Source organism: Oncorhynchus clarkii, chromosome 9 (assembly GCF_045791955.1).
Source record: "Oncorhynchus clarkii lewisi isolate Uvic-CL-2024 chromosome 9, UVic_Ocla_1.0, whole genome shotgun sequence".
NCBI lineage: Eukaryota > Metazoa > Chordata > Actinopteri > Salmoniformes > Salmonidae > Oncorhynchus > Oncorhynchus clarkii.
The window spans coordinates 5,479,902-5,502,208 of record NC_092155.1 but is presented as its reverse complement, the minus strand read 5'-3'; the positions used below and the strand labels follow the sequence as shown (position 1 = coordinate 5,502,208).

General features: G+C 42.6%; 4 protein-coding genes across 5 annotated transcripts in view; 2 read left to right on the top strand and 2 right to left on the bottom strand.

Annotated features, from left to right (window-relative positions):
• Window positions 1–672: 672 nt before the first annotated feature.
• Window positions 673–5,497, bottom strand: LOC139417069 (ladderlectin-like). The gene is made up of 6 exons (XM_071166316.1): window positions 5,458–5,497; window positions 2,544–2,609; window positions 2,303–2,403; window positions 1,709–1,885; window positions 1,008–1,116; window positions 673–870 (listed from the first exon to the last, which is right to left on the bottom strand). The coding sequence occupies exons 2-6, from the start codon at window positions 2,599–2,601 to the stop codon at window positions 779–781; spliced, it is 537 nt and encodes a 178-aa protein (XP_071022417.1). The 5' UTR covers window positions 2,602–2,609; window positions 5,458–5,497; the 3' UTR covers window positions 673–778.
• Window positions 5,498–9,301: 3,804 nt separating this feature from the next.
• On the top strand, window positions 9,302–12,248 carry LOC139415793 (saxiphilin-like). The gene is made up of 6 exons (XM_071163887.1): window positions 9,302–9,353; window positions 10,697–10,828; window positions 10,920–11,009; window positions 11,810–11,944; window positions 12,060–12,145; window positions 12,222–12,248. Exons 1-6 carry the CDS (start codon window positions 9,302–9,304, stop codon window positions 12,246–12,248), a joined length of 522 nt encoding a protein of 173 aa, XP_071019988.1.
• Window positions 11,411–22,307, top strand: part of LOC139415792 (galactose-specific lectin nattectin-like) — a 1,187,935-nt gene continuing 1,177,038 nt past the window's right edge. For both annotated transcript variants that reach the window (XM_071163885.1, XM_071163884.1), the window contains exon 1: window positions 11,411–11,466. The gene's annotated coding sequence lies outside the window, so the exon portion shown is untranslated. The remainder of the gene's footprint in view (window positions 11,467–22,307) is intronic.
• On the bottom strand, window positions 16,103–18,581 carry LOC139417068 (ladderlectin-like). Its single transcript, XM_071166315.1, has 6 exons — window positions 18,548–18,581; window positions 18,074–18,139; window positions 17,833–17,933; window positions 17,236–17,412; window positions 16,419–16,527; window positions 16,103–16,308 (listed from the first exon to the last, which is right to left on the bottom strand). Exons 2-6 carry the CDS (start codon window positions 18,129–18,131, stop codon window positions 16,217–16,219), a joined length of 537 nt encoding a protein of 178 aa, XP_071022416.1. The 5' UTR covers window positions 18,132–18,139; window positions 18,548–18,581; the 3' UTR covers window positions 16,103–16,216.

Sequence of the window (22,307 nt, the reverse complement as noted above, 5' to 3'; positions counted from 1 at the left end):
TATGAAATCTGAGCTTGTTTTGTTTATTAATCAGTATAATTCAAATGTTCAGAGAGCAGCAACACGCCAGATATAAAACATTGGACTTGAAGCTCCGCCGGCGTTTCACCTCATTTTTTTCTTCAAGGATCACTGCCAAGGGGGTTCTCTGATGATAGGGGTTCCCCCTAGTTACAATTTGAAGAAACCCTAAAAGGATACTCCAGGAACCTGCGCCTGAGTGGCACAGCAGTCAAAGACACTGCATCTCAGCACAAGAGGCTTCACTACAGTTCATGGTTCAACTCCAGCACATTCAGCTGTGATTGAGTCCGGTAGCACCATCCGGAGTAGGTTGTCATAATAAACATGAAAGTTCCTAGGTCATTGTAAACCTCTTTAGAGGCATAATGACCTCAGTTATTTAAAACTAACATTTGTAGACAAAATAACTTCATGACAGGTTAAACATGTCTTTTGAACCTTCAGTATCCTAAACACACTGCGTCACTTCATGTCTACATTTACATAAAGTAAAGCACAATGACAGTTATGTCCTGGTGGCACTTGTAACATCAGGGTTGTGGGTTTGAGTCCCACAGAGGACCAGTAAGAGTACTAACTACAACGCATCATTCCTGTTCAATAACTCATGAGACAAAATAGTGTACACATTTTATTGGCTGCAAACAATTCCACATTTGTGTAGTAACTGAAACTTCATTTAACAGCAACAAAGTATTTTGACGTTACCGTGAGGTATTAAGGGTGCAGACACTACAGAATAGCATTGCTACTTCTAATGTATAGTCTGGCGGAGAGGCAGGAGTCTCAGGGAGCACACCGAGGGAAAGCTCCTTCCACATAGAGCATTGTTCCAGCGCTTCTGACCTGAAGATGAAACAGAACCGAAAAACTCAGCTGTACAGACAGTAGGAAAGTCCACAGGAGACATTCATTAGTTAAATTAACTAGGAGTAAGTTTAATTTGATGACTGGATCAGTGAATGATACTGGGTTTACTGTACCTCCAAAGTTGATATGAATACAAGTCTCTCTGGCACCAGCACCAGGCCTTCCTTCAGCCCAGTTCTGGTGATCAAAGTCGTAGCCATCACTCCAGAACCATTGCCTGTCCTGAAAGGGGGGGGGGGGGGGGGGGTTCAGAATAAACTCAATGTACAGTCTTTCCTCTAACACCTGAAACAGTTATAGCTACTCCAAAACCCCTCCTACTGGGACTGTTGCTTGTGTAAAGAACCTACAGTCTACTTCTCACATTTGCAATCATCCCGATGCCTTTCAAAGACTATAACAAGTCTACAACTTTTGAAGCTAGAAACCCCATACACATGGTTACAAGACTGTATGTAATAGATTACATCTATACTTAACTAGAACCATTTTACAGATGTATAAAAGCATCCCACGGAAGTTAACAATTAAATACATTGACGTTATTTAGTAGATTCATCTAGCATGACCTACAGGATCAATTAGGTTAAGGGTTTTGCTCAAGGGCACGTCAGATTTCTCAGTGAGCTCTGGGATTCAAACTAGCAGCCTTGACTTTATTGGGGTCCACACAAAATAGACAACTACATAACAGGTAGCCTAAATGCCACAACACACTATTTTTTTAACGAGGTTTGCTGTTCACTTGAGCAAGATGAGATGGAGTTTCTTGCAATAATGGTTCTATATAACACTGTAGGGTTAATGATCCCACCTTAACAGAATAAAATCCGCCAATCCAGGTAGGAGGGAAACCAACAGTCTTGACCAAGACCAACGTCTGTAGAAATTGGTCCTCCTCGGAGCTGTGCACAGATGCCAGGTTTGCGCCAAGGTACTTCACAACGTTGGGTACAGACACCAGTTGATCACCAAGGGACACACAGTACCGCTAGAGAAGAAAGTATTCATTTAACTAGGCAAGTCAGTTAAGAAAATTGTTATCTACAATGACAGCCAAGCAGTAGATGGGAAAAAAGACATTTCATGTATTAGTCAGCCTTGCTGAGAATTTGTCTTCTGGACTCAACCAAATATTGACCATCGCAACTAATTCCTTTTTAAAACTCTTCAAGATACTAGTTTATCTCAGTCTTAAGCCATGTCCGGTGGGTTCCAGTATACAGGAGGCACGACTCCACATTAAATCTTCAAAATGTATAGAAAATTCCCATCTTAAAGGGAAGTTCAGTATTTCACATCAGTCATGTGTTGCAGTTTAAGAAAGTATCACCTTTAAGGTAATGTCAAAGAGCTAATTTCAACTACACTTCCCCTTCAAATTCATAGTAGATGGTAAGGGTGATACCTCTGCTTCAGGCCAGCTCCTTGTAGTCTTTACAAACATTAAACAGCGTGATCCATATTTGGTCCAACCGGAAGGACACAAATCTTCTTCTAGCAATGAATCTGTAAGGAGAAGTTACATGTGGCTTTAAAGGCTAGTGGAGAAAGATCCACAAAACAGAGCTATAATATTATTTGTTGATCAGTCAGTCACCTCTGCTACAATAAATATACAGAACAAGTCAAGAAAAGTAGACTCTTACTTGCATCTCCCAGAGCAAAGGCAGCACTGAGAAGCAGAAGACTGGTCAACATGGTCATGGAGTCTCCTGAGAGAAACAAAGAGTGAAGCCATCAAAACCACAGATTCAACTCCACATACAGCAGATTAGAACAGGAATATATGTCTGCTTTCCTAAATGCCAACCAATTCCCTAAACAGGGCCGAGGAGAATTTATGGGCAGGTAATTCTCTCCACTCAGACAGAAGTAATAAAGTTATAATTCCCAAATGTAGAAATGTCACTCATGTTTGGTTATGGCCAAATCTGTCAGAAAACAAGCATTATGATTGAACAAAGTTCAACTCTGCTTCTTTTACTTTCCAACAAAAATAAAAGCAAAGTACAAAATGCTGGCAAGTAAGGCTTAGTGGCTTGTAACACCAGCAGATAAGGCTTAGTGGCTTGTAACACCAGCAGATAAGGCTTAGTGGCTTGTAACACCAGCAGGTAAGGCTTAGTGGCTTGTAACACCAGCAGATAAGGCTTAGTGGCTTGTAACACCAGCAGGTAAGGCTTAGTGGCTTGTAACACCAGCAGGTAAGGCTTAGTGGCTTGTAACACCAGCAGGTAAGGCTTAGTGGCTTGTAACACCAGCAGGTAAGGCTTAGTGGCTTGTAACACCAGCAGGTAAGGCTTAGTGGCTTGTAACACCAGCAGGTAAGGCTTAGTGGCTTGTAACACCAGCAGGTAAGGCTTAGTGGCTTGTAACACCAGCAGGTAAGGCTTAGTGGCTTGTAACACCAGCAGGTAAGACTTAGTGGCTTGTAACACCAGCTGGTAAGGCTTAGTGGCTTGTAACACCAGTAGGTAAGGCTTAGTGGCTTGTAACACCAGCAGGTAAGGCTTAGTGGCTTGTAACACCAGCTGGTAAGGCTTAGTGGCTTGTAACACCAGCTGGTAAGGCTTAGTGGCTTGTAACACCAGTAGGTAAGGCTTAGTGGCTTGTAACACCAGCAGGTAAGGCTTAGTGGCTTGTAACACCAGCAGATAAGGCTTAGTGGCTTGTAACACCAGCAGGTAAGGCTTAGTGGCTTGTAACACCAGCAGATAAGGCTTAGTGGCTTGTAACACCAGCAGGTAAGGCTTAGTGGCTTGTAACACCAGCAGATAAGGCTTAGTGGCTTGTAACACCAGCAGGTAAGGCTTAGTGGCTTGTAACACCAGCAGGTAAGGCTTAGTGGCTTGTAACACCAGCAGGTAAGGCTTAGTGGCTTGTAACACCAGCAGGTAAGGCTTAGTGGCTTGTAACACCAGTAGGTAAGGCTTAGTGGCTTGTAACACCAGCAGGTAAGGCTTAGTGGCTTGTAACACCAGCTGGTAAGGCTTAGTGGCTTGTAACACCAGCAGGTAAGGCTTAGTGGCTTGTAACACCAGTAGGTAAGGCTTAGTGGCTTGTAACACCAGCAGGTAAGGCTTAGTGGCTTGTAACACCAGTAGGTAAGGCTTAGTGGCTTGTAACACCAGCAGGTAAGGCTTAGTGGCTTGTAACACCAGTAGGTAAGGCTTAGTGGCTTGTAACACCAGTAGGTAAGGCTTAGTGGCTTGTAACACCAGTAGGTAAGGCTTAGTGGCTTGTAACACCAGTAGGTAAGGCTTAGTGGCTTGTAACACCAGCAGGTAAGGCTTAGTGGCTTGTAACACCAGCAAGTAAGGCTTAGTGGCTTGTAACACCAGCAGGTAAGGCTTAGTGGCTTGTAACACCAGTAGGTAAGGCTTAGTGGCTTGTAACACCAGCAGGTAAGGCTTAGTGGCTTGTAACACCAGTAGGTAAGGCTTAGTGGCTTGTAACACCAGCAGGTAAGGCTTAGTGGCTTGTAACACCAGCAGGTAAGGCTTAGTGGCTTGTAACACCAGTAGGTAAGGCTTAGTGGCTTGTAACACCAGTAGGTAAGGCTTAGTGGCTTGTAACACCAGCAGGTAAGGCTTAGTGGCTTGTAACACCAGTAGGTAAGGCTTAGTGGCTTGTAACACCAGCAGGTAAGGCTTAGTGGCTTGTAACACCAGTAGGTAAGGCTTAGTGGCTTGTAACACCAGTAGGTAAGGCTTAGTGGCTTGTAACACCAGTAGGTAAGGCTTAGTGGCTTGTAACACCAGCTGGTAAGGCTTAGTGGCTTGTAACACCAGCTGGTAAGGCTTAGTGGCTTGTAACACCAGCAGGTAAGGCTTAGTGGCTTGTAACACCAGTAGGTAAGGCTTAGTGGCTTGTAACACCAGTAGGTAAGGCTTAGTGGCTTGTAACACCAGCTGGTAAGGCTTAGTGGCTTGTAACACCAGCTGGTAAGGCTTAGTGGCTTGTAACACCAGCTGGTAAGGCTTAGTGGCTTGTAACACCAGCAGGTAAGGCTTAGTGGCTTGTAACACCAGCAGGTAAGGCTTAGTGGCTTGTAACACCAGTAGGTAAGGCTTAGTGGCTTGTAACACCAGCAGGTAAGGCTTAGTGGCTTGTAACACCAGTAGGTAAGGCTTAGTGGCTTGTAACACCAGCAGGTAAGGCTTAGTGGCTTGTAACACCAGCAGGTAAGGCTTAGTGGCTTGTAACACCAGCAGGTAAGGTGAAATGGCCACCAGGAAAGGCTGTGATGGGATGTTGTCGTGCTGGAGGGAACACACCACAGCCCAATATTAGACCTATTAATTAATGAAGCAAGGTCTAAGGACATTCCACAGCAAAAGCTTGCTAGTAGATGACATGGTTCAATAAGGTACCTGCTAGCAGGAACCATCATTATACCGTGTCTCATCTCACAAGCTGTAACACTTCCCTTACAGTTAAATTAAAGGTCTAATACTGGGCCAGCTGCACCATAACAATACACATGCTAGGATGAACAGGATATTATGAAACAATGCAGGGAATTAAAACTCTAGAAAAGTTACAATAGCAGGAACTTACTTTAGCCAATTAACAACAGGAACAATAAAGGAACTGGGACACCACAAATGCTGAACAAACCCAAGTAGAACAAGCTGCTTATATACCAGAAGAATGGAAGAGGAATTGGTGATTAGCAGAGTGAGTTCAGGTGTGGTGAGTTAGCAGGAAAGGGGCGTGTCCAGAACGTAATTGGGAGTTCAATTATGCCCACTGAATGCATTTTTTTAATGATCATATACAAATAGTTGTTTTGCAGGACAAGGTTTATTGTGACTTTCAAGAATGCCGGAAATGCTTCCCCTTGCCCTTCTGGTAGGCTCGATGCAAGTTTCACCATCCAATTATTTCAGACATACAATACAGTTCCACCATGGCACGGACCATGATGATACCTTGGTGCAGACCATGATGATACCTTGGCGCAGACCATGGTGAAACCTTGGCACGGACCATGGTGATACCTTGGCGCGGACCATGGTGATACCTTGGCGCGGACCATGGTGATACCTTGGCACGGAACATGGTGATACCTTGGCGCAGACCATGGTGATACCTTGGCGCAGACCATGGTGATACCTTGGCGCAGACCATGGTGATACCTTGACGCAGACCATGATGATACCTTGGTGCAGACCATGATGATACCTTTGCACGGACCATGATGATACCTTGGTGCAGACCATGGTGATACCTTGGCACGGAACATGATGATACCTTGGCGCAGACCATGATGATACCTTGGTGCAGACCATGGTGATACCTTGGCACGGACAATTTGTTTATTCTACACTCTAGGTACATTTTGTTTTTGTTGGGCGGGTGGGTGTAGTTATTACCTCCAGTTGTTTTTATTGACACAACAGTTCAACGGAATCTCACTGTAGCAGGCAATTCTTACATCTATTTTCTATGCAAACTTTCTAAATGTCAACAAAAAAATGAAAGCTGAAGGTCTGGAGGAGAGAGTGAAAGTAGAACCAGGGTTTGTGTTGTTGGGAGAGAGGTATGGGAGAGGGGAGAGGTTTGGTGAGGAGATGAGGAAGGGAGAGAGGAGGAAGGGAGAGAGGAGGAAGGGAGAGAGGAATATGGGAGAGGTGAGGAAAGGAGGAGGGGAGAGAGGTATATGAGAGAGGAGAGGTTAGGTGAGGAGAAGAGAGGAGGAAAGATGATGGATCAAGGTGTTAAAGGGATGTTGTGGGATTTTGTCAATTTAGCCCTCTTTCATTAGTTTTGAAGGAAGTTTTGAAATGAACTACAATAGCTTCAGCACAATTTCTAATTATGAGAGCAGATCCCAAAGACTTCCAGTCATTGCGCTGACGCTAGTTAGCGATCGCTGGAAAAACTACCTTCAAAGTCCTTCAAATGGCATGCAGAGACAAAATCTGACTCTGGGTAAGAAGAAAAGTGTTTTAATTTGCCAAAATATTGCAATATCCCTTTTTCAGTTCAACGGCATCATAAACTTTACCAAGTACCAGGTTATTCTAGTTCCAAAAAACCTAGTTATCTCTGCTGACAAGTGGATCTTCAAGCAAGACAAAACACATCCAAATCCACAATGAAATGGTTAAATGACCACAACATCAATATGTTGCAATGTCCATCTCAGTCTCCGGACAGAAAGGACGCCTGTATCTGTGTAGTGACTGGGTGTATTGATATCCAACATGTAATTAATACCAATCTCAAAGGGATATTCAATGTCTGCTTTGGTAAATTTTTCCCCATCTATCAATAGGTGCCCTTCGTTGCAAGGCACTGGAAAGCTCCCTGGTCTTGGTGGTTGAATCTGTGTTTGAAATGCATTGCTTGACTGAGGGACCGTATAGATAATTATATGTGTGGGCTACAGAGATGACGTCATTCAAAAATCATGTCAAACATTATTATTGAACACAGAGTGAGTCCATGCAATTTATAATGTGACTTGATAAGAAAATCTTACCTCCTGATCTTGTTTAGGTTTGCCTTTACATAGAGGTTGAATACTTATTGACTCAAAGACTTTTCAGCTTTTCATTTTGCTTGAGTGAAAATTATTTTCCCCAAATGAGAAACTCACACGCTGCAAATATATTCTATTTCTATTCAAAATGTTGTATCAACAGTGCCCAAATGTGCCTAATTGGTCAATATATACATTTTCAAGTAGATAGCTGTACACTCTCCTCAAACAATAGCATGGCATTTTTTCCACTGTAACAGCTACTGTAAATTGGACAGTGAAGTTTGATTAAGTTAAGATTTCTGCCTGAAAAGATATGTCTATGTCCTGGGAAATGTTATTGTTACTTACAACCTCATGCTAATCACATTAGCCATGTTAGGTTAACTGAATTGGAGAATTTAGTATGTGTGTGTGTGTGTGTGTGTGTGTGTGTGTGTGTGCACGCACTCGTGCTTGTGTGAGATCCTAGACCCATTAAATCCTCACCACCATTCCACTACATGGCCCAATCTGATCCTACAGCAGGCTGGCAGCCTGGGAGAACGGGACACTATCGTTCATCACACCTTGTAACACTTCTGCTGTAAAAATCTCATAACCCAATGAGTTCTCTGCAGCTACCACCACAACATCTATTTTCTGTCATTTATGTTCTATTTCTGCAGTACAGTTGATAACCATGGCTATGAATGCTAAGAAACCAACCTTACTGAAACACGTTATTCCTATCACTCTCTATTAGCCTCGTCATACTCCCAGGGAGCCTATCAGGATCCCTCGAACCTGGACTCATATACCTCTACTACTCTCTTCACTGCCTATGAAGATACATTCATAGAAAATGACTCAAGTAAAAGTGAAAGTCACCCAGTAAAATGTTACTTGAGTAAAGGTCTAAAAGTATTTGGTTTTAAATATACTGAAGAATCAACGTTAAATGTAATTTATCAAATATACTTAAGCATCAAAAGCAAAAGTATAAATCATTTAACATTCCTAACATTAAGCAAACCAGTCGGCACCATTTAATTTATAAAAATATAATTACGGATTGCCAAGGGCATACTCCAACAGGGAAAATGTATGGAGTAAAAGGTACATTATTTTCTTTAGGAATGTAGTGAGTGAAAGTTGTCAAACATATTAATAGTAAAGTAAAGATACCCCCAATAAGACGACATGAGTAGTACTTTCAGATATTTTCACTTTAGTACTTTACATCACTAACTGATGTCCGACATCGGGATCTCTCGTTGGATTAATGAGGAAACTAGTCACACCTGTGACAGGTCCTTTAAAAGGAGAGGTGGAAGAGGTAGACCATAACTTACAGACAACAGAGAGACACCCAGTGAATCCCTTGGAAGAGTGCAGAAGGTGAGAGTGCATCATTATTTAATTGACTATCTGCATCTCCAATGTTACCTAAATGTTATGTGCCCTTGTCAAATGTAGTGCACTATGTAGTTGTGCCATTTTTGTGGAGTGACCCCCTGAATTTTAAGCGCGTAGACTACTAGTTACCTTTGCAGTAAATGGGTAGTCTCTGACTATCTATAATGCTTCCCAGTCCCTATGTAGTGCATTGTAGGCCCTTGTCAAAGGTAGTTCACTACACAAGGAGTGAGGAGCCATTTGGGAAGGATACATATTTCTGTGTGCCAGGCTAATCTATTGTATGTGGTTGAAGAAGTGATACCTGAGTTACATCAGAAGACTAGTAGCACCGTGTTGCCCATACTTCTTCTTGGGGTCCTCAGGACTGGGTTTAGAAAATGCTGCTTTGGCTGTTATTTCAGTTTTGTACCTAATAGTGGGTTTCCTTAACCTCTCCTCTAGTACCCACAGCCATTCCAGATCCTTTAAAATGCTCAACTAATCTCTCTTTCTCTCTCACAGGAGACTATAACCATGGCGATATTGACCATCATTCTGCTTGTCAGCACGGCTTTTGCTCTAGGAGGTAAGCGTGACATACGTCACACCTACTCACCAACATCTTAAATAAACATAACACACACATAGATATTAAGATGCAGGTGTGAATTGGAAAATGCGTTTCTGTTCAATACCGGTTCTCCATGGGACACCCTCTGAGAGGTCAGCCATTATCAACATTGACACTGGAGAAATTAAGGTTTTGCCTTGCTTAATTAACTTCTAGTGACTCTCAAACCTGGATCCGGGAGTGTAATCATCGCCTGAAACTAATTAGCATAACGCAAAGGACATAAATATTCATATTCAAGCAAATCACAAGTGAAATATATTGCAACCCAGCTTAGCCTTTTGTTAATCACCCTGTCATCTCAGATTTTCAAAATATGCTTTACAGTCTACGCTAGACAAGCATTTGTAAGTTTATCGATAGCCTAGCATAGCATTATGCCTTGCTAACAGCAGGCAACCTTGTCACGGAAATCAGAGGCAATCAAATTAAATCGTTTACCTTTGAACTTCGGATGTTTTCACTCACGAGACGCCCAGGTAGACAGCCAAAGTTCATTTTCTCACAAAATATTATTTTGTAGGCGAAATAGCTCTTTGTTCTTCACTTTTGGCTGAGAAATCGCCCGGAAATTGCGGTCACCACAACACTGAGAAATATTCAAAATTTGCTCCATAATATCGACAAACATGGCAAATGTTATTTATAATCAATCCTCAAGGTGTTTCTCTATCTATTCGATAATATATCTGTCGGGACAATACATTTTTCAGGAGGACCGATTGGAGTAATGGCTACCTCTGTATTTTACTCGAATCTCTCTCGGAGCCACCATGTGACCACTTGCATGCATCTTCTCCTGACAAAATATGAAAATACTGCCCCCTAGCACCAAGAGGATTTATTAAAGGCACATAGACGGATATATTAACTTGTCAGCTCACTGATTTGAACTACTGGCCCAACTCTCTAACCGCAGGCTACCTGCCACTCCTCTAGTTCCAGAGATGATTATCTAGATGCTGGACTGAGGTATTCTGATATGAATGGTTTGATCATTCAACTAGATGTATGATTGGATTGTCCAGCAATAACACTGATACAATTTCCAGTCTTAGTTTCATCAGCTCTTCTACGAAACTGGAATTTGACTCCACATGCGTTTGTAACAAGTAGCAGAATTAATATTTAGCCAGGAAGTACCTAGGTATCATCTGAAATGGAACCCTATTCCGTATAAACTACTTCTGAATAGGGCCCATATGGGACGCACCCCAAGATTCCAGAATGTATGTCCAGAAATGTATATTGTCCTGATATATTATGTCCACATTAAAGTAAATGTTACCTGTTTCCAGATACTATGATACGACCCAAGACCCCATGTGAGGATGCTAGCGATGCCACTTTAAATGGCTCAATTGGAGCCTACATCCCCACGTGTGACGACGATGGACAATACACCCCCGAGCAATGTTGGGGCTCTACAGGTTAACACTGGCGCACACGCAGGCTAAATTCAGTTGAATGTGACAATTCAATGTGTATATATTGTATATGAAACATGTCTATTTCTGGTAGGTTACTGTTGGTGTGTGACCAGTACTGGACAGAAGATCCCGGGTACTGAGACTCCACCAGGCACTGCTCCAATCAACTGTTCCACCCAGAGTAAGTGAGGCCCTGTGGTCTCATCCAACACCATCACCACTTTAAACTCCAACACATCACTACACTTGCTTCCTACCTTGGATCTCTTTGTTTCTTTACAAGATGCTCCACTGATTTCAGAATCATGATCTCTCTTCTAAGTGTCTTCCTGTGTCAATATCTCTTCCTGGATCTTTCCACTTCCGACCATTCAGGTCCTTAACCCTCATCCTCCCGCTACACACCATCAGAACTGACAGCTATATTGTTCTCATTCCAGCACATCTTTTTCTTCACCAACTCATTCTTAATTTCCTGAATTTTTTCTTCACTACTCGCCGCCATTTCGTACCTCTAACTCTCCGGACGGGGTTCCAGAGGGAGGGTTCTGACTGGACGGGTCCTTAAAAAGGAGAGGAGGGAGAATTTAACTCACAGGCAGGACAGAGAGAGAGACCCAGTGAAGATCTCTGAAGGAGTGAAGCAACAACTGAATATTTCAGAAATGTACATCTGAAATGGCTTCCTATTCAGTATAGGGCACTTCTCCTGACCAGGGCACTTCTCCTGACCAGGGCACTTCTCCTGACCAGGGCACTTCACCTGACCAGGGCACTTCACCTGACCAGGGCACTTCACCTGACCAGGGCACTTCACCTGACCAGGGCACTTCACCTGACCAGGGCACTTCTCCTGACCAGGGCCCATTAGTGGACTCAAGCCAAGATTCCAGATCCAGCCAGAGCTTCCAGGATGTTTGTCCAGCAATGTATGTTCTACTATGTCATGTCATCGTTACAAAGAATGTTATCTGTGTTTAGATGGTAAGATACGACCCAAGACCCCCTGTGAGATTGCTAGAGAAAATGCTTTGAAAAAAGTCAGGCCTGGAGTCTACGTCCCCACGTGTGACGCCACTGGACGATACACCCCTGAGCAATGTTCAGGCTCTACAGGTTACCACACACACCATAAATGCTCCAATTGAGTTGAACGTGACAATTCAATATGTTGCAGTAAAATGTTTAAATATTATATATGTAACAGGTTATTAACATGTCTTTCTGGTAGGTTACTGTTGGTGTGTGAACAGTTCTGGACAGAAGATCCCGGGTACTGAGACTCCACCAGGCACTGCTATCAACTGTTCCACCAAGGTGTGTGTATATACATATTCACTAAATGTTACTACTTTGCAGCTTGTTATTGATGTGTATTTCTTTCTAATTGTAGATGAAAGGCGTTGGAAGTAAGATGTAGAAGACGGCCAGTTGTCTTTACTGTACTACAGGAACGGTTTCACGTCCCATACAAATAAATACATGAAGGAATCCAGAGATTAAAGTGTTGATTTACTTACGTTATTGTTGGTGTGATATGTTGAACAATGTATCTGAACCGGTTCATTTCTGGGAAATGGAGGAAGGAGTAGGACTGTTATGGTGACTGTTACAGGAAATGAAGGCAGTCAAATGCCACGTGACCATGTTAGGCTTCTCCAAGCTCTGGTGCTGGTGATGGTCATTAGTAGTCTACCACACTTGGTAGACTGCCAGGTACTTTTTTATAACTAAAACACACCACATGACAAAGTATGGTCACCTGCTCATCAAAAATACTTACCTACCTTTTGTAAAACTGGTCTACCTTCAGACGAGGCTTGTTGGTGCAGCAAAACAACCTCCATATTGTCTATTGATGGTGGGGTCATATTTGTGTCTATAGAAGAATGTGCTGGGATTTCCACCCTCATTATTCCCAAAAGGTCTTAATGATGAAATGCCTATTTGTTGTGAACATGAATTAATGCTGCCACTTTAGACTCCTTGTTTTATTCTTGTACGGAACCCAATGATTTGAGAATTTTAATTGATAGGTCGATGTCCTTTGTGTCTTGTTTGACACATCACCTACACACTATTAGAATACTTATGAAATGCAGTTATTTTTGGTAACACTGTCTCTCATACTCCAACCCTATTAGATGCATTGACTGGATGTGGGTGGAGCAATGTCTACATAGAGGTGCAGGTTGCGAACACTGAAAGCTCTGACGAAGGCTTTGAGGCTGATACCTACAGCTTTAGAGCAGTGAGACTAGCAAGAAAAGTGTTCATCTTACTCAAATGTAACCATGCACCTGCAACAAAGATGGCTCAGATGTGAGAGTGCCTCTTGAATCCTAGTCCAAGTACGCTCTAAATGTGGGGTTCAACTGAAGTTCTGTTCTTTAAAACCATACAGTTCTTGGAACTGAAAATGGCCATCAAAAGGTTAATCTAAGAACCCTGTAGAAGGTGGGGGTCATCAAGGAACCTCCTTAGCTGGTGGGGGTTCTCGCAGGAACCTACCTGCCCAACAAACATTTAGATTTGAAAGGACAGTAGCAGGTGCTAAACTTCTTAAGGGGCAGTGAGTTGCTTGGATGAAAGGTGCAGAGGTGCCCATATTAAACTGCCTGCTTCTCAGTCCCAGTTGCTAATATATGCATATGATTATTCACATGGGATAGAAAACACAAGTTTCTAAAACCGTTTGAATGATGTGAGTATAACAGAACTCGTATGGCAGGCAAAAACCTGAAGATTTTCAACCAAAATCCTATTGAAATCACAGCGAGATATGGATGAGTTTGCACTTCCTACGGCTTCCACTAGATATCAACAGTCTGTAGAACTTTGATGCCTCTACTGTAAAGGGGGGTCAAATGAGAGGAGAATCAGTCAGGTCTGCCATGACCTGACCATGCGCGTTCACATGAGTGTGAGCTCTTTTCCATCGCTCATCTGAAGTCCATGTAATTCTCCGATTGGAACTTTATTCAGGATTTATGTTAACTTTCTAAAGATTGATTCAATACATCATTTGACATGTTTCTACTGACTGTTACGGAACTTTTGGACATTTCGTCAGCCTTTAGTGTACGCTCTTTGTGCTAACGCGCTAACAAAAGTAGTTACTTGGACATAACCGAACAAAAACATTTCTTGTGGGAGTCCTGGGAGTGCATTCCGACGAAGATCAGCAAAGGTAAGTGAAGATTTATAATGCTTTTTCTGAGTTTTGTTGACTGCACAATTTGGCAGTGAACTGTATGGCTTCCTTTTGTGGCTGAACCCTGTTTTCAGATGATTGAATATTGTGTTTTGCTGTAAAGCTTTTTGAAATCTGACAAAGTGGTTGCATTAAGAACAAGTGTATCTTTAGTTCTATGTTAGGTCTAGGTGACCTAACAATCGTTTTCGCTGAAAAGCCTATTTGAAATCGGACACTTTAGTGGGATTAACAAGATTACCTTTTAAAATGGTATAAGACACATGTATGTTTGAGGAATTTTAATTATGACATTTGTTTGAATTTGGCGCCCTGCACTTTCACTGGCTGTTGTCATATCGATCCCGTTACCGGGATTTCAGCCATAAGACATTTTAACTGAAAAATGGAAAGATCAAGGTGAGGTTTGTCCCTTGGATGATCTAAATATTGTTTGAGACCATCTATTTTCCAATCTTAAACAGAAAATATTCACAATTCAATGGATAATCTTGAGGTAGGATAAGGTTAGCTGTACTGCGTGCAGAAAACTGAACTGCTCTCTTGAATGCAGGTATACAGACGAGGCATGTCAATTGGTATGTTGTGCAGATCACATCCACCTCCTTTACCTCTTCAATTACTACCACCTGGGCCTCTACGTTATGGACAAAGTATTAAAACTATTAGCAAAAGTTGTCACCACAAAAACCAAGGTATGAAATCTGAGCTTGTTTTGTAAATCTGTATAATTAAAATGTTCAAGGATCAGATTTCATTCCTCCCTACACCGCTGATGACTAACTGGAATCCTGTTGGATGTGGCAGTGCTTGGTGAGCATTCTGGCTGTGGATAGAGATCATCAACACCCCAGATATAAAACATTGGGCTTGAAGCTTTGCTGGCATTTTACCTCATGATTTTATTTTATCTTCAAGGATCACTTACAAGGGGTTCTCTGAACATAGGGGCTCCCTGTAGTTACATTGGCACGTTACGGTCAGTAGTTCCAAAACATCCGGTGATTTTGCAGAGCCCCATCAATTTAAATAAATACTCAAACAATGCTAAGATACAAATGTCATGCATGGAATTTTAGATCCACTTCCTTAATGCAACCGCTGTCAGATATAAAAAGCTTAACCGAAAAAGCACACCATGCAATATTCTGAGTACAGCGCTCAGACAAAGCAAGCCATACAGATATCCGCCATGTGGAGTCAGAGATACATTATAGTCACTTACCTTTGATCGTCATCAGAATGCACTCCAAGGATTCATAGTTCCACAATAAAGGTGTCATTTGTTTGATCAAGTCCATCATTTACGTCCAAATACCTGTTTACGCATTTAGTACACAATCCAAACTCACGGGCAAGTCCAGGCCAAAGTTCAGATGAAGTCATTAGTTTGTAGAAACGTGTCAAATGAAGTATTGAATTCTTCAATGTTTCAACCGGAGAATTCCTTGGTCTGTAGAAATGCGATTGAACTCAGCTACCTCACGTGATCAGCTGCCACTCTGGCAGACCGCAGACTTATTCAGCGCCCATGCCCCCCTTCACAGTAGAAGCAGCAAACAAGGTTCTAAAGACTGTAGACAGTGGAAGCGTTAAGAATTTCAATATGACCCAATGGCCACTGTATCCTGGGTAGGCAAAGAATGTAAAACTACAAACCTCAATTCCCACTTCCTGGTTGGATTTTCTCAGGTTGCTGCCTGCCATATGAGTTCTGTTATACTCAGACATCATTCAAACAGGTTTAGAAACTTCAGTGTTTCCTATCCAAATCTACTAATTATATGCATATTCTAGCTTTAAGGACTGAGTAGCAGGTAGTTTACTCTGGGCACATTTTTAGCCAAGCTACTCAATACTGCCCCCCTGTCCTGACAAAGTTAAACATACTGCATCTTGGCACAGGTGTTCATCTACCAAAAGTTAAGCACGATGACAGTCCTGGTCCTGGTGGCACATGCAACATTAGGGTTGTGGGTTTGAGACTCAGAGGACCAGTAAGAAAAAGTACTAACTACAAAGTTCAATAACTCATGAGACAAAATAGTGTCCACATTTTATTGGCTGCAAACAATTCCTCAACATTTGTGTAGTAACTGAGACTTCATTTAACAGCAACAAAGCTTCCCATGAAGTATTAAGGACAAAGACGCTACGGAATAGCAATGCTGCTTTTAATGGATACTCTGGCGAAGCGGAAGGAGCCTCAGGGAGCACACAGAGGGCAAGCTCCTTTCACATAATGCATTGTTCCAGAGCTGTTGACCTGAAGACAAAACCAGAATATTCAGCTGCACACACAGTAGGAAAGTTAAATAAACTAGGAATAAGTTTAATTTGATGACTGGATCAGTAATGATACTGGGTTTACTATACCTCCAAAGTTGATATGAACACAAGACTCTCTGGCACCAGCATCAGGCCTTCCTTCAGCCCAGTTCTGGTGATCAAAGTCGGAGCCATCACTCCAGAACCACCGCCTGTCCTGAGGGGGGGAAAGTGGGGTTTGAGAATAGAAACTAAATGTAGTCCTTCCTCTACCACCTGAAACCAAACAGTTTAAGCTACCACTACTTCAAAACCCACCGACTGGGACTGTTGCTTGTGTAAAGATCGTACAGTCTACTCCTCACATTTGCAATCATCCCGATGCCTTTCAAAGACTATAACAAGTCTACAACTTTTGAAGCTAGAAACCACACACAAGAATGTATGGAAGAGGTTACTTTGATCAAATTTATACTTACCTAGAAACATTTTACATGAGTATAAAGGCCTCCTGAAGTTCACAGTAAAATAATTTAGCAGACTCATCTAGAATGACCTACAGGGTCAATTAGGATTAAGGGCATTGCTCAAGGGCACATCAGATTTCACGGAGTGAGCTCTGGGATTCAAACTAGCCTTTATTGGCCAATGGCGAGGCTACCTGTCGCCTGGCAACTCTTGATATTTTATATGGAAACCATTACAATAGCTGTTAAAAAGCAGCAGCCCCTCTTCCTGGGGTCCACACAAAATGACATCAGAACATTAGACAACTCAGACAGAACTACATAAACAAGTTACAGGTAGCCTACATGCCAAATGTCCCGTTTTTAACCAGGTTTGCTGTTCACTTGAGCTATACGAGATGGAACGGCGTTCCTTGCAATAATGGCTCTATATAACACTGTAGGCTTAATGGTCCCACCTTAACAGAATAAAATCCACCAATCCAGGTAGGAGGGAAACCAACAGTCTTGACCAAGACCAACGCCTGTAGAAACTGGTCCTCCTCAGAGCTGTGCACAGATGCCAGGTTTGCGCCAAGGTACTCCACAACGTTGGGTACAGACACCAGTTGATCACCAAGGGACACACAGTACCGCTAGAGAAGAAAGTATTAATTTAACTAGGCAAGTCAGTTAAGAAAATTATTATCTACAATGACAGCCAAGCAGTAGATGGGAACACAGACATTTCATGTATTAGTCAGTCAGCCTTGCTGAGAATTTGTCTTCTGGACTCAACCAAATATTGACCATCGCAACTAATTCCATTTTAAACTCCTCAAGATAGTAGTTTATCTCAGTCTTAAGCCATGTCCGGTGGGTTTCAGTATACAGGAGGCACGACTCCACATTAAATAGTCAAAATGAATAGAAAATTCCCATCTTGAAGGGAAGTTCAGTATTTCACATCAGTCATGTGTTGCAGTTTAAGAAATCATCACCTTTAAGGTAATGTCAAAGAGCTAATTTCAACTACACTTCCCCTTCAAATTCACAGTAGATGGTAAGGGTGATACCTCTGCTTCAGGCCAGCTCCTTGTAGTCTTTACAAACATTAAACAGCGTGATCCATATTTGGTCCAACCGGAAGGACACAAGTCTTCTTCTAGCAATGAATCTGTGAAGAGAAGTTACATGTGGCTTTAAAGGCTAGTGGAGAAAGATCTACAAAACAGAGCTACAATATTATTTGTTGATCAGTCAGTCACCTCTGCTACAATAAACATACAGAACGAGTCAAGAAAAGTAGACTCTTACTTGCATCTCCCAGAGCAAAGGCAGCACTGAGAAGCAGAAGACTGGTCAACATGGTCATGGAGTCTCCTGAGAGAAACAGAGTGAAGCCATCATAACCAGATTCAATGAGAACTTCAGTGTAAATACAATCTAGTTTAGACACTACCCAGCTAAATATGGCTGCCAATGTTTTGTTCTGGCTTTGCACATCCATGTGTCCTCTATTTCATATTTTCTTGTTCACTGAGACACAGTGCAACAGGCAACCAATCAGAACAGTCTACAGGATTATAGATGGAAGACACATTCTGCTAGCAGGAACCATCATTATACCACGTCTCATCTCACAAGCTGTAACACTTCCCTTACAGTTCAATTAAAGGTCTAATACTGGGCCAGCTACACCATAACAATACACATGCTAGGATGAACAGAATATTACACCCCAATGCAGGAAGTTATAACCCTAGAAAAGTTACAATAGCAGGAACTTACTTTAGCCAATTAACAACAGGACCTATAAAGGAACTGGGACACCACAAATGCTGAACAAACCCAAGTAGAACAAGCTGCTTATATACCAGAAGAATGGAAGAGGAATTGGTGATTAGCAGAGTGAGTTCAGGTGTGGTGAGTTTGCAGGAAAGGGGCGTGTCTAGAGGGTAATTGGGAGTTTGTGGAAATAGCATTCTCCTTCAAAACAAGTGCACTACATTTGTTCTGAGCAACATATTCACTACGGGCTCTGGTCAAAAGTAGTGCACTTCATAGGGAATAGAGGGCTATTTGGGATGCATGCACATACAGTATTAGATGAACAGATGTTGAAATGTCACTTTCTGAAATCCTGCTATGAGTTGAGTCCTACGTCTCCCTCCTCTCCTTTTTAAGGACCCATCCAGTCAGACCTCTCCCTCCTCTCCTTTTTAAGGACCCATCCAGTCAGACCTCTCCCTCTCGAGTTTTGTGAGCAGGTTGGTGGAGATGGCGGAAGCAAAAGGGTCATTTGAAGTTGAAAGCAGGTTGAGTACAGTTAGCGAGAAAGATGAGTGGAGAACAGTGAAATCCAAGAATGGAACAAAAACGGGTTAAAATTGTTGTGGAAAGTGAGTCTGATTAATCGTTGTTTGTTGGGGTACGTGATGTCATCACATAACTATAAATCTTCAATCCTTTAATTATAAAAGCAAAGTGATTTATTTAGACTTTTATTATGCCCACTGCATTTAATTTTTTTAAATCAAATATAATAATAGATTTTTCCATGACAGGGATTCTCTTGACTTTCAGCTCGTGAGTTCAATTATGCCCACTGAATGCATTTTTTAAATGATCATATACAAAGTTGTTTTGCAGGACAAGGTTTATTGTGACTTTCAAGAATGCCGGAAATGCTTCCCCTTGCTCTTCTGGTAGGCTCGATGCAGGATTCACCATACAATTATTTCAGACATACCATGCAGTTCCACCATGGCACGGACCATGATGATACCTTGGTGCAGACCATGATGATACCTTGGAGCAGACCATGATGATACCTTGGAGCAGACCATGATGATACCTTGGAGCAGACCATGATGATACCTTGGTGCAGACCATGATGATACCTTGGAGCAGACCATGATGATACCTTGGAGCAGACCATGATGATACCTTGGTGCAGACCATGATGATACCTTGGAGCAGACCATGATGATACCTTGGTGCAGACCATGGTGATACCTTGGTACAGACCATGATGATACCTTGGTACAGACCATGATGATACCTTGGAGCAGACCATGGTGATACCTTGGTGCAGACCATGGTGATACCTTGGAGCAGACCATGGTGATACCTTGGTGCAGACCATGATGATACCTTGGTACAGACCATGATGATACCTTGTTGCAGACCATGATGATACCTTGGTGCAGACCATGGTGATACCTTGGTGCAGACCATGGTGATACCTTGACACAGACCATGATGATACCTTGGTGCAGACCATGGTGATACCTTGACACAGACCATGATGATACCTTGGTACAGACCATGATGATACCTTGGTACAGACCATGATGATACCTTGGAGCAGACCATGATGATACCTTGGTGCAGACCATGGTGATACCTTGGTGCAGACCATGGTGATACCTTGGCACCTACCATGGTGATACCTTGGTGCAGACCATGGTGATACCTTGGTGCAGACCATGATGATACCTTGGTGCAGACCATGGTGATACCTTGGTGCAGACCATGATGATACCTTGGTGCAGACCATGATGATACCTTGGTGCAGACCATGGTGATACCTTGGTGCAGACCATGATGATACCTTGGTGCAGACCATGATGATACCTTGGTGCAGACCATGGTGATACCTTGGTGCAGACCATGATGATACCTTGGTGCAGACCATGATGATACCTTGGTGCAGACCATGGTGATACCTTGGTGCAGACCATGATGATACCTTGGTGCAGACCATGATGATACATTGGTGCAGACCATGATGATACCTTGGTGCAGACCATGGTGATACCTTGGTGCAGACCATGATGATACCTTGGTGCAGACCATGATGATACCTTGGTGCAGACCATGATGATACCTTGGTGCAGACCATGATGATACCTTGGTGCAGACCATGATGATACCTTGGTGCAGACCATGATGATACCTTGGTGCAGACCATGATGATACCTTGGTGCAGACCATGATGATACCTTGGTGCAGACCATGATGATAGCTTGGTGCAGACCATGGTGATACCTTGGTGCAGACCATGATGATACCTTGGTGCAGACCATGATGATACCTTGGTGCAGACCATGATGATACCTTGGTGCAGACCATGATGATACCTTGGTGCAGATGATGGTGATATGTTTTTTTTGCGGGGTAAAGTTTTTTTACCTCCAGTTGTTTTTAATCGACAGAATCTCACTGTAGCAGACAATTGTTACATCTATTTTCTGTGCAAACTTTCTAAATGTTGACAACAACAACAAAAAAATCACTGGACAAGTTAATGGGTACATAGTTACTGTAATAAAGCTGAAGGTCTGGAGGAGAGAGAGAGTGAAAGTAGGACCAGGGTTTGTGTTAGGACAAGAGGAGGAGAGAGAGTTATGGGAGAGATGAGAGGAGGGAGGAGTGAAGGGAAGAGAGGAGAGGTTAGGGGAGGAGAGGAGAGGAGGAGGAGTGGAGAGTCGAGAGGTTAGGGGAGGAGAGAAGGAGGGGAGAGGTTAGGGGACGAGAGGAGGAGGGGAGAGGTTAGGGTATGAGAGGAGGAGGGGAGAGAGGTATGGGAGAGGGGAGAGGTTATGGGAGGAGAGGAGGAGGGGAGAGATTAGGGTATGAAAGGAGGAGTGGAATAACTGAATGGAATAACTGATTTTTTTTGTCAATTATCTTTTTGTCAATGATGATAATATGTCATCTTAAAGTGGAAGAACAGGGAAGACATCCTCCTCCCTCATGTAGTACCCTTCCTGCAGGCTCATCCTAACTACCCTCCAGCTTGACAAAGCCACCAGCCATACTGCACAGAACGAGTGTGATTTCCTGCAATACAGGAATGTCAGTATTCTGCCATGGCCAACGAGGAACCCGGATCTCAATCCCATTGAGCACGCCTGGGACATGTTGGATCGGAGGGTAAGGGCAAATCTGGTGCAGTCCATGAGGAGGAGATGCACTGCAGTACTTAATGCAGCTGGTGGCCACACCAGATACTGACTGTTACTTTTGATTTTGACCCCTCCCCCTTTGTTCAGGGACACATTATTCAATTTCTGTTAGTCACATGTCTGTGGAACTTGTTCAGTTTATGTCTCAGTTGTTGGATCTTGTTTTGTTCATACAAAAATGTACACATGTTGAGTTTGCTGAAAATAAACACAGTTGACAGTGAGAGGACGTTTATATTTTTGCTGAGTTTATATGTAACATGTTTTTAACTTGTCCATTTCTGGTAGGTTACTGTTGGCGTGTGTCCAGTACTGGACAGAAGATCCCGGGTACTGAGACTCCACCAAGATCAACTGTTTCACCAAGGTACACAGTCACTCATTCGCTAAATGTTAGTCCTTTGCAGCAGATTCTAAATGTTGTTTTTGTCTGTAATTGTAGATGAAAGCAGTTGGAACGAAGATGTTGAAAATACACAGTTGTCTTTACTGTACTACAGGAACTGATTCACGTTCCATTAAAAATAAATGAAGAAATCCAGAGATTAAACTGTCGATTTTACTTTCTTTATTGTCGT